The sequence below is a fragment of the Gorilla gorilla genome, chromosome 8 (genome assembly GCF_029281585.2).
Source record: "Gorilla gorilla gorilla isolate KB3781 chromosome 8, NHGRI_mGorGor1-v2.1_pri, whole genome shotgun sequence".
Lineage (NCBI taxonomy): Eukaryota > Metazoa > Chordata > Mammalia > Primates > Hominidae > Gorilla > Gorilla gorilla.
In genome coordinates, this window is record NC_073232.2 from 55,631,897 (window position 1) to 55,644,397 (window position 12,501).

Genomic DNA, 12,501 nt, shown 5'->3' on the forward strand with positions numbered 1-12,501 from the left:
ACAGAGCAATATCATTCAAATGGGAATAATTGACATGAAAGTGTTTCATAAATTATAAACTTTATGGTCGCTTTTGAGTTAGTAACATTGCATTTCTTTAACTCAATTAGAGAAACCTTGAGTTATTATAATTTTAAACTGCTAAAAATATTTATATAATTTATATTCAATGCATATGGGTCTAACATTGGAAAAGCAAAAGAAAAAATCAGATTCAAGAAGGAAAATATACAACATCTGGGATACATTCAGGGAGCAAACATGTTGAAGAGTTTTTTGAATCACGCTTGATGAATTGCCGCCATATTTCAAAGACCTGAAACCATCACTTTGTATTCTCTACAAATCAAAGACAAGGTACTAGGGCTTAATTTAGTAAACTGAGAAGTTGAAGAAACATGATAACAAAATCAGAAATGAACTTTCCCATACATTAAAAACAATGAAGTATTTGAGTATGCAAGTTATCTCCCCTTCACCTTGAATGTTATTGAAGACAACAGAGACAATAGACATGTGCAGGAAAGCAAAAGTAATGGCAGCAGGTGCGGGCTTATTTGAAAAGGAAAATATAGACCTGGTGTGCACTTAGAAATATTTCACTGATGCCAGGTCCTTGCAGTTTATGCAGCTACGTAAGGCAGGTATTTTTCTAGGTTGTCCCACAAATGCCAGATGCCCTGGTTTCATTTTCTGATGCTTTTTATTTTTCCTTTGCTTGTCATTGACATTTTCTGTTGCTTGCTTCTAATTATATTACATTAATTCTTCCCATTTGCTTTCTAAATTATTTTGCAGCTATTCTTCTCCACTTCCTCAGTATGATTCAAGGTGATAACTGTGTCCTTTATGTGAACCATCCTTTTTGTATTTTTAATTTATGTGAATTTTTCCCATAGTTAGATCGTGTCAATGTCTGTAGTATATCAGCATTTGTCATCCTGCTGTTCCTAAAACTAGAAACATTCATGTATTAGTTTTAGGATCATTTGTAGAATTTGTGCTATAGTTTAAATATTAATGATACAAATATTATTATATATCATCTTTTAATTTGTTCTATAAGTTATGTTGCATGACTTTTTTACACAGAATATGTAAGACATGAGTTTGTAAAACAAATCACTATATTTTATAATGTTATTAAATAATAGGACCCATGTCCTGTTTAATGAATAGTCCCACTTTTCCTCAGTCTGTTGACTCTGTGAAGTTGAGAACCTCAGAACAATAAATGGTTGCTGATGAGCACCAGCCATGTACTGTGTGCTATACAGAACACAGAGAAAGAGACTCTTCCAGTTTGTTGTTAATATCATCTTAACTAGTGTTTTTTCCATTGGTTCTGACATTCTTTACAGCTGAGATATTTTTATTTTAATCTGATAAACTGTACACTACCTTCAGTCTGCTCAGCTCCAATCAGCTATCTACCTATCTATCCACCCATCAATCCATTAGTATTAGTAACCAAGTCTCACCTACACAGTTTCTAAGCAAAATAGTTTTATTCATTGGTTCATTCAGTAAACATTTATCATGTCCCTATTTTGTGCTAGAATTGTGCTTGGCTCTGCAGGTCAATCAGTGAACAAGACAGACCCAATCAGAATTACTATCTATATTGTTGAGACTCAGCGGTTGCCAGGGCAAACATTCCCCTCTCAGTGGAAACATTCCAGTGTGTGTGTATGTGTGTACTGACACAACTGAATCTTCAAGCCCAGAGTTTGTCGTGAATTGTTTTAAATCCATTCTGTTACTATTATTCCTAATGAAAAATTGATTTTGTAGTTACAACTCCTAAGTGCAGGGAATGATTTGATTTTGTCTTATAATATTGCCATTTTGCCTTCATTATTGAATAAAAGTAGTTGTTAAATATACGTATGTCTAAGAAAATGTAGGCAGCCTAGAGCAATTTCAGGTGAGCCTCATGTCTTTTAGCATTGGTAACAATTCATCCCGACACTTGTACAAGTGAACAAGTATCTTTTTCTTTGACTAGGGAGGAGTGATTTTTGTTTTCTTTTTGTTTTTGAGATAGTCAGTGTTTTCCCCTTTTACCTTGATTATCATAGTGGTCCCAATCTCCCAAAATCTATAGAATGTTGTAAAAGACATAAATTCATTGAGAGTAAAATGGTTAAATCCAAAATGAGCAAAAGGGTATGAAGATGAGTCCACCTTACTGATGAGCAGAGTTGGTTCTAGGAATCTGATAGGCTGAAAAATGATCGCCAGCCCATTGCCTCTGCCTGTGGGGATCACAGGCCAGTTTGCTTGAAAAGGTCACTCTTTCAAGGTCAAGAGGTATCATTCTTCAGAAGACGGTTCCCAGCTAGGAAGTCCATGCAAGGTCTTCAAATCTGTTTGCAGGATGTTAGCATTGTTTTTAGGAGAAAAAATAGTAAAGATTTTTGATGGATGGGACTTTTTTTTTCTAAAAACACTTTAAGAATTCAGACAATTTTCTAATTATCACCATTTTGTACTGTGCTAGTAGTAATCTGTGTATTTTCATATGTGGAAACTAGAATACAGGGATATATTTGTGTTCCCCTGTCTGACCTTAACTCTTCCACACACTGAACTCATTGATTTATGTTTACTTATAACTCTGTGATAATGATAACTGTATTATAACTCTGTGATGATGATAGTGGGCCCATGCATATGTGATAGAAGACAGTGATTCCAATATACTTCTACCCAAAAATAACAGTTAATTTCTTTATAGTTCTATACCTATTAATACATGCAGACAGTTTTTTCCTTATTAGCTTTAATAAAAGGCCAATGACAGAATTATATTATTTAGAGCCATTTTCTAAAAGTCTAAGTTCCACTTTTTTAATCATTGTATAAAATATTCAAATATAGGTTATTTCAGACAGCTTTTAAGCCCATATTTATACTGAAAACATTTAATCTCTTTCCATCAAAATCACCGTAGCAAATCTAGTCATCTCCTGCTTTTATTCTTATATTCTGCTTCATCATAGTAAAAATTAGTGTTGGTATGATTAAAAATACATTTATTTTATGAGTCGTAAATGTCAAGACATACTGTGGAGTTTCATCTTACTTGTAAGAGACCATATGGCAGCATATGGCAAAAACCACTTATAGTTAAAATGACCTTTGAATATAAAGACCACAGTTTTTTTGTTTTAAATGCATGAGAATCCTGTTACTAGACCGTTTTTACTCCAGTTTTGAAACCTTCCTTATTCCTTCCATTTGAGCCTGGTAAAGTAGTTGGCTTTTCTATGGGGGCCATGTTCCACCAAAAACAAGTTGTGTTTCAGTTTTTGCAAAGTGCACAAGTTAAATGCATGTTTGATGTGACTCCACTGTATTTACTTCTGATTTATCTTTAGAGGAAATGATAGCTACATTGTCTGTCACTTTAAATAAACTTAAACATTTAATTTCCAAACTTGCTGTGAACACAGTTTATTTCCGTCCTTGAATTGGCCTCTGATCTTCTCCCCTCAGGTTTCTGGTTAGCTTTATGGTGGACGCGAGAGGGGGCTCCATGAGAGGAAGTCGTCATCACGGGATGAGAATCATCATTCCTCCACGCAAGTGTACGGCCCCCACTCGAATCACCTGCCGTTTGGTAAAGAGACATAAACTGGCCAACCCACCCCCCATGGTGGAAGGAGAGGGATTAGCCAGTAGGCTGGTAGAAATGGGTCCTGCAGGGGCACAATTTTTAGGGTAAGTTGTTTTGTCAGTTTTAACCTTGGCCCTCACAATGCATCTTTGATTTTCTTTACCCTTGTTAACTCAAGGAGTTAACTCTTAAAACTGCTTAGTTGTACCTGATTGAGTATACTTTTTGTAAAGTGTCAAAGGTCACAAAGCTGTGTGATTCTCTGAAAGGCTAATAGGCTGGTACTTTCTTAACTCAGTTTGCTAGTCAAGGCTTTTACTAACCGAGAAGCATGTTTGCTCAGCAAGTGCACGGAACCCCAGTGGTCCCTGTAGAAGTCAAGGCACCATTCTAGGGAAAAAAATCACAGTTGCTGGAATTATTTTACCGCATTGAATATATGGCTACTTTGGGGACATGTCTTTTTAAAGAAAATTTTTTGGGAAACAGTTCATTGTGATATGGTATTTTACAAAAAGGAAAAATGAATTTAATTCGTTTTCTGAGGTGGCACTTGGGTACAAATCAGGCAGGCTCTGTCGTGACTGACAGTTTGTTCACAATTTCCCCTTCTCGTTTCTCTTTCTGCTGCATGGATGTTATTCAGTAAACTGCATCTTCCTACCAATCCTCCCCCTGTAAATGAGGGTGAGAGCTTGGTTAGCCGAATCCTGCAGCTTGGGCCTCAAGGAACAAAATTTATTGGGTAGGACCTTTATAGACAAGATACAGAATGTCTACAATTTTTTTTTCCATTTTCAATTTTTTTCTGTCACACCCATGGTCTGATTCTTGTCTTAAGTTTATTTTTAAGTTTTTTTTAATGCTTTCAGTTGATGTGTGTCACTGAAAGAAAAAAAAATCATAGTGGCTTGACTTAATGTAGCACCGCTACCTATCTTGTGCTTTTCAGGCATGTGGAATTCACTGCAAGCATTCTGCTTTCATAACTTCGTGCTTTTGTAAACCTTTCTTTTATTTGAAATGTTTCTTCTGAATATGATACTTTTTAAGACAGCAAAAGTCTTTAACCCAGTGTAAGAGAAGGTATTTGCAGGCTTTGAGTCAACATTTGCTATAAATTACATGTATGTACACCTGTGTGTGTGTGTGCGCGCACACATGTGTGTGTGTGTGTAATTAGGTCTTTTAAAAGTACGTGAGTACTGTGTAATTTTTTATGGGCTTTGAGAAGAAGTCATCAATAAGTCAACTGATTTTGAAAAGTGTTGGGAAAATAAGATATTTAAATAAATAGGCAGCAGATAGAGTATTCTTTTAAAGTTATAAAATTGTTTCATTTGGTTTTGTTTGAGCTGAAATGCATTGGTATTTGTTGTTTGTTCACTTGTCTGTTTGATTGTTGTATTTGCCTTGGCAGTCTGCATGAAGAAACCTGTTAATGAAAAGCTATGCTTGGCTTTCACCTTGATCAAAGACCCTTGTTCATACCTTCTCTCCAATATCATTGAACATCATACATAAAGCCACATTCCTTAAATATTTACAGAGACAGTATCTGACATATTAACCTGCAAAGATTGTATCTTGTTCTCAAAAATAAATACAATTTAATGTTTAATTATAAGGTGTAGTTAAAAACTCTGGTAAATATCTTAATCTTGAAATTATTAATACTGCTAAGAACACTTGATTTTGTTTCTACCTATTGAAGAATAAAGGCATTATAAAAGTTATTTTTTAATCTTTAATTTGAATGAATTATGATTTTGCTAAAAGCAGAATGACCATATTTATCATCCCCGTTTTAAGCAAATGCTTTTCTAATAAATCAGTATTCATGTTTTTATTCATGTTATTTGATCATTACAACTACTATCCCTTTTTCTGCTCTTACTTATTTAAGCCTGTATCTTCTGTTATCACATATACCTAAACACGTAGGTTAAGAAGTGGGGTTCCATACAACCTCTGTAGGAGAATAATGATACTGTCTACTTAAATGTCATAAAATAAAGCTGCACAATCCAACTACATAAACTGTGTGTGATTGTGGTCTGCTTACTTCCATTCATCTCTTTTAGTATTTATCCTATTTTAAAATTTAACAAAATTATTTCCCGTGGCTTGATTGGCTATGTTCAATTTGCAGCCATTCTTTTACATTCCTTTGCAAAAGGACACTGTCAAAAATTACTGTGTCATTATGTGACAATTTCAAACCAACAAGTACTTTTACAGAAAGTGTAAGTATTCCTATGCAGGTTATATTAGAGCCAAGAATGGAAGCTACCTACTACCATTTCACAAATTGAAAAACACAGGAATTGTCTTAACTGTACAGGCCATGAAAAGCATGGAATCTGCCTGTTGGAGGAGTCGTTAACATATTGATTGTTTTCTTGCTAAGGAGAAAATATAGCAATCATCTTTCAAACTAGGAACTTTATAGAATGTTTTTTAAAGAAATGACTGTGTCCTTTTAAATCATTAGCATTTGTATAATATACCTATTGTGTCTTTTAAAAATGGACCAACTTTCTTATGGTCTACTTTAATAAGTTTCCATTCTGATTCAAAATTCCTATTTATATGTACTGAAAAATTTCCCCCATTAAATCCTGTGCCTAACATATGGTAGTCCTCCAAGAACTGTTTGTGAATGAATGAATGATGGCATGTTTTCAGGCTTCGAAAATATTCTTTAATTAGCAAATGATTCTGCAGCTTTGAAATCATTCCCAACCTTAGTGGCACCTCTGATTTTCAAATGAATACTGTTAATGAAACATTTTTTAAGTATGATACTATAAATATATTTAATTTGATACCAAAATAATGTGGATTTTTTTTCCAGCCCTGTCATAGTGGAAATCCCTCACTTTGGGTCCATGAGAGGAAAAGAGAGAGAACTCATTGTTCTTCGAAGTGAAAATGGTGAAACTTGGAAGGAGCATCAGTTTGACAGCAAAAATGAAGATTTAACCGAGTTACTTAATGGCATGGATGAAGGTAATAATGATGGCTCCTTGGTTCTGTAAATGTCTGCAGGCAGAAATGAAAGGAATGACTAGATTACATGAAACAGGACCTGAATTTCACACATTTGTATTTTAAGCTAGGACCCAAGTTCTTCAGCTTTTGTTGCTGTTTTCTATATCATAATGCTGAAGTTCCATTTAATCTAACAAACTTTATTCTCCGTAATATAAAAGTATAAGTATTTTGATGAGTCCATCTTTAATCACATACATCAATCTTTCCAATACCAAAGAAAGTTTTCTAAGTCAAAAATGAGCAAGAAGAGGGTGAAATAATAATGGAAAGTATGCAAGGCATGCTGAGCATTTTGAAGAAAATATGTTCACATTTTATTTTTGGAATTATTTCTGGACTTTTTCAGCTTTTCAAGTTTCTCCCAGATAAATTCAGTATCCTTCATAAATTTTTAATTTCTCTTGGGCCATAATTAGTCTTTAAAAAATGTTTCAGGGTAATTATTGGGGTCTGTGTTGTTTCAGTGTCTCATTCTTTGACCTAGTAAGACTGGTATATATCTGAGCATGTCACTTTTTCATACACAACTTCTTCAGGCTGTCTGACCCTAAGAACCAGAGCAATTTTTCTTAGTAGACATTGGGAATAGTCTGGTTTTGAGAATAGGTGTTTGACGCAGAGTTTTCCTTTAAAAATGTAAAAAAAAAAAAAAAATTAGAGAACAGGCTCACCATAACGTCTGATGCTGAGAGAAAAATATCAGAGCTAATTCTTCCTTTATACTCACTTCCTAATCACTCCAAATCCAGGAATTATTTAAACAACAGCTTTATTAGAGATATAATTCATATTCCATAAGATCCACTCTTTTTCAGTTCACTGACTTTTGGAATGCACCCAGCATAGTCTCCAGTGAGTTTCAAGGTGTGAACAAAGGAGCGAGGTGAACCGTAGGGTACCTGAGGAATGACCTTGGGCAAATTTATTGAACTCTGTGAGCCTGTCTTTCTTCTGCAAAATGGAGATTACCTTCCTAACTTCCTATGGTTATTGTTGAGAATAAATAAAATAATTATGTGAGGCGCATATGAAATACAGTCCTTGTTACATAGTAAGCCCTTGATAATTATGAGTTATTATCACCATTATATTTGTTCTGTAGAAAAAATTGTCATGCCAAAGGTTTGGTATAAGACACAATCACCACCAACCATGAATTTAAAGATGTCTTTACAGCAAGGTAGAGGGAAAATAGTAATTGTTGAGTGTCTAGCATTCATGAAGCACTGAAAAATGCCTTCATATGTGAAAAATTTAAAAAGAAAGGATAGCACTGCAAATCTGGTGGTTTTAATTCCACTTTACTTATAAGGGTGCTAATCAGGTGGTTTTAATTCCACTTATAAGGAAACTGAAGTTCAGAGATGTCAAGTAACATATCTAAGGTTATTCCACTGAGTAGTAAGGCTGGGGTCCAAATGTAGGTCTACTTCTTTTCTTTTCTTTTCTCTCTTTCTTTCTTTTCTTTTTTCTTTTTTTTTTTTTTTGAGATGGAGTCTCACTCGGTCACCCAGGCTGGAGTGCCGTGGCACAATCTCAGCTCACTGCAACGTCCGCCTCCTGGGTTCAAGCAATTCTCCTCCCTCAGCCTAAACTAAGGCTCAGAGAGATTGAGTGCTAAACTCAAACCTACACGTGTAGGTTTGTTATATAGGTAAACTCGTATTGCAGGTGTTTATTATACAAATTATTCTTTCACCCAGGTTCAAAGCCTAGTACCTACTAGTTACTTTTTGTGATCCTCTCACTCCTCCCACCCTCCACCTTCAAGTAGGCCCCAGTGTCTGTTGTCTTTGTGTCCACAAGTTCTCATTTAGCTCCCATGTATAAGTGAGAATATGCAGTATTTGGTTTTCTGTTCCTGCATTAGTTTGCTAAGGATAATGGCCTCCAGCTCCATCCATGTTCCTGCAAAAGAGGATCTCATTCTTTTTTATGGCTGCATAGTTTTCCAAGGTGTAAAGAAACAATGATGTAATCTTCTGTCTCGGATTCTATGTGTTATTTTGGAAAAACTAGATAGCATTTCCTTGCCACATTTTTAAAGACTAGATAAATTTTGGTTCCATTTTAGACAATTCAAAGGAAATGCATATACTTCCAGGCTTAAAGAATCAAGTACTGGAGTCCACTAGAGCAAAAATGAGGACGGAATTTTCAAGGCACAGATTTTCTTCATGTATTAAACTTAATAGTAATGAAGCAACCACTACACACATTTTATAATTGGAGCTCAATTAATCAAATTGTATGCCAAACTCAAGCCCTTCTCGCCACTCTTTTCATATCCCCAAAGACACTTCATTCTTACCAGAACTTTCCTCTCTTCAAAAGCAGACCAGCCAAAAAAAAAACCCAAATCTGTCTTTTTAAAAAGCCAACTTCTTCCTTGAAGGTACAACTGTTCAAAGTTCTAGTTCAGAGAGAAGCGTAAGCACAGTTTAGGAGGTTTCATGTTTTTTATGTTCTTTTATCCTCTCTGTTCCCCTCCCATTTTGCTACTGAATAACTGTTAATTAACAAGATAAAAATAGTTCCTGAATTAAACCAGTGACCAGGTCACTCAAGGTTTCCTTAAAAAAGACAAATAGGCCCGGTGCAGTGTGATTCACGCCTGTAATCCCAGCACTTTGGGAGGCGGAGGCAAGTGGATCACGAAGTCAAGAGATGGAGACCATCCTGGCCAACATGGTGAAACCCCCGTCTCTACTAAAAATACAAAAATTAGCTGGGCGTGGTGGCATGTGCTTGTAGTCCCAGCTACTCGGGAGGCTGAGGCAAGAGAATCACTTGAACCCGGGAGGCGGAGGTTGCAGTGAGCCAAGATCGCGCCACTGCACTCCAGCCTGACGACAGCAAGACTTTGTCTCAGAAAAAAAAAAAATAAATTGTCTTACCATTATTTAATATAATGTATTAATTTCATAACAATTAAGCTTTATCTGTCATCTGTGGCAAGTGACCCTTGATAATGTCTGTCTAGTTATAAATGTTTACTTTTTCAACCCCCTTCTCCATAGATGAATTCTATGTGCTACTTTATAACCAATCTACATGCCACTTTTATAACCAGTCCTGTTGTAGGTTCTTCTCTGAAAATCTTAAAACTCAAGTATTCAAAAATCATCTTAGCAAATATTCTGATTTATTAACACAATTGTAAGTATCAGTTTATGTTCCTATAGTGTGTTAAAATGTGTGAAGCCTTTCCATGTACACAGTCAAATTTAACTGGTAGAATAACTCCTGGGAAAGAGAAGTGTAAGGAGCAGGATAATTTGCCCCATGTAATGTGGTGGTTGGGATCATGATTTATGGAAGTTACACAGACTAGACTTCTCATCTTGGCTCCACCGCTTACTCGTTGTGTGACCGTAATGCAGCACTCAATCTCTGAGCCTTGGTTTAAATGTGTAAAGTGAGGATGTCTAATAGTGAACTGATAGGGAATAGATGAGCTAATATATGTAAAGTTCCTAGCTTGATGCCTGATATATGAGAATCACTCCATCAGTGTTTTAGTCATCGTCACAACTGCCATGTAAGTCGTGCAGGAGAGCAAATGGGGTCTGAAATCCTGCCCTTTTCACTTGTCAAGCCATCTGCCCTGACACTGGCCTGTAAGACATAGGGGTACTTTTTTCTAATTTGCTCAAAGCTGCTATCTAGTTGCCAACCTGTGTACCTACAAGGTTGTATACACCCCAAGTGGGCACCCTTTTCCAAATCGTACAAAGACACTACATCAGCTAGTAAAAGCCCTGGTCATCGTTGATTATGATGACACACACTCAACATCGCCACCACCCGGAAACAGTAAATAGATTTAGTCTTCCAAAACCTGGACTTCTGACTCCACACCTAGTTGTCTCTCTGCACTGCTCCTTTGCCTCTGTATGCTCTCAAATGAATGATGCCTGTGAAAGTGCTTTATGTAGAACAAAAGAGCCACATATATGTCAGCTGGTATTTAAGTTTTCCATTACTAATGAAGACACCTCTTAGTTTCTTTGTATGACACAAAAAATACGGTATGTATTCAGGAAAAACTGTAGCTGCAAAATAAGAGGGAATTAAAAGTTATTCCTTATCACCAGCAAGCCCAGGGACTAAATATCAGTGGTTTTGCTAACGAAGTAGGTGTATTAGCAAAGGTCTATTGAAGAGGCTAGAATCACAGAAAGGACAGTTGGTCTGGGTGTGAAGAACTTGCCATCACCACTAAGGTATCATGCAACAAGAACAACTTTAACTTTGGCAGCAGACATGGATTTTGTTCCAGTCTTTGTCAATTTTTGTTTTCTCAGCCAAGAAAAAGATGCTGCAAACAGAAAACAAACATTCATTCCCCCCACCAAATTATAACGCAGCGAACTGAATTCACTTTTTAAGTTTAATGAAAACCTTACTTTAATTAAACTCACAAAGTTGAATTAAACATGTTTAAAGTTACATCTCCAAAGTCAGACCCGAAAGAGTGTTTTGTAGTTTGCTGTTATCTTGGATCTGGAAGCATTTTCTAGTAGAAGAGTTCCTTAATTTACAAATCAAAAGCTCCAGAAATGTTCTAGTCCTGCCCTGTCCCATACAGTAGCCACTAGCTCCAGGGAACAACAGAGCACTTGAAATAAAATTAGTACAAATGGAAATATGCTGCAAATGTAAAATACACCAGATACGTGAGGATGAGTACCCTCCTCCGAATACGTATCTCATTATTAATTTTTACATTGGTTACACATTGAAATGGTAATATTTTGGATATATTAATCTAAATAAAATGTGCCTATAATCCCAGCTACTCAGGAGGCTGAGATAGGGGGATTGCTTGAGGTCAAGATTTCAGGAGCTCAGCCTGGGCAACATAGACTTCATCTCTAAAAAAGAAATAAAAAATTAATTTCACCTGTTTATTTTTATTTTTTAGTGTGGCTATAGGAAATTTAAAATTACATACCCAGTTTACATTATATTTTTACTGGACAGTGCCTCTCTGGACAGTGTGTATGCTTTGTTTTACATATCTATTTTGTTTTAACACAAAAATTGTTGCTACCTAAGTATTACACAGAAGGCTTTGAGTATATATGAATTATGCCATTATTTAAAAATCCCAATCACTGTCTTGGAACAAAATGTTGCTGAAGTTCCCCCAAACAATTTTACAATGCTAGGAACATATTTTCTTGTCATTGCTGAACTTTCAAATGAGAGCAAATGAAGTTTTTAAGATAATACATTTTAGATTGAATAATTACACTATTGTTTTATTGTAAACAGGAAAGGGAAATTGGTACTTGCTATGTAACAGAAAATTTTTTAAATTTACTGTCTGACTACATAAACAGTATCTTAGAAACAGACTTCTCAGAAGTTGCCAATTGGGTTCATTTCAATATAATTTAATTGTTTTTGCCATGAGACTAATAGTGTTAAGTCATTGTAGAGGCAGTTGAGCACTGATGTGAAATGTGTAGCTTTATGTTGTGCACAGCACCATCTGCTGGAGAAATCTAGTAACAGTTTTGAAAAATTCCCAAGGAGAGAATAAAAATAGAATTTAACCAAATCAGGATTGTGGTTGGGGTGCCAAAAAAAAAAAAAAAAACCATAGCAAAATACTGACTTTCAGCCTATTGCCATAAACTGGCATTTTAAATCAATTGAATGATGTCCATCGTGTTGTAAAGGAAAGGAAACTGTAGCAGAACAGTCCCCCAAACTAGTAGAAATAAAAATTCTAGTTTAGAAATGAAAATTAGGACAAAGCAAATAAGCATTAATAAGGACAAGTTTTTAATGCATTTGTATATATGGATTTG

The 12,501-nt window shown here is 35.5% G+C and overlaps 1 protein-coding gene across 26 annotated transcripts in view; it reads left to right on the forward strand.

Moving 5' to 3' along the window:
- Positions 1–12,501, forward strand: part of ANK3 (ankyrin 3) — a 704,894-nt gene that overhangs the window by 620,622 nt on the left and 71,771 nt on the right. For 22 of the 26 annotated variants that reach the window (XM_055354157.2, XM_055354158.2, XM_055354156.2 and 19 more), the window contains 2 exons: positions 3,502–3,726; positions 6,480–6,634. In XM_055354157.2, coding sequence (XP_055210132.2) covers positions 3,502–3,726; positions 6,480–6,634 — 380 coding nt within the window. Of the gene's footprint in view, positions 1–3,501; positions 3,727–4,268; positions 4,368–6,479; positions 6,635–12,501 lie in introns of all 26 variants that reach the window. The other 4 variants (XM_055354146.2, XM_055354147.2, XM_055354148.2 and 1 more) reach the window with 1 other exon arrangement.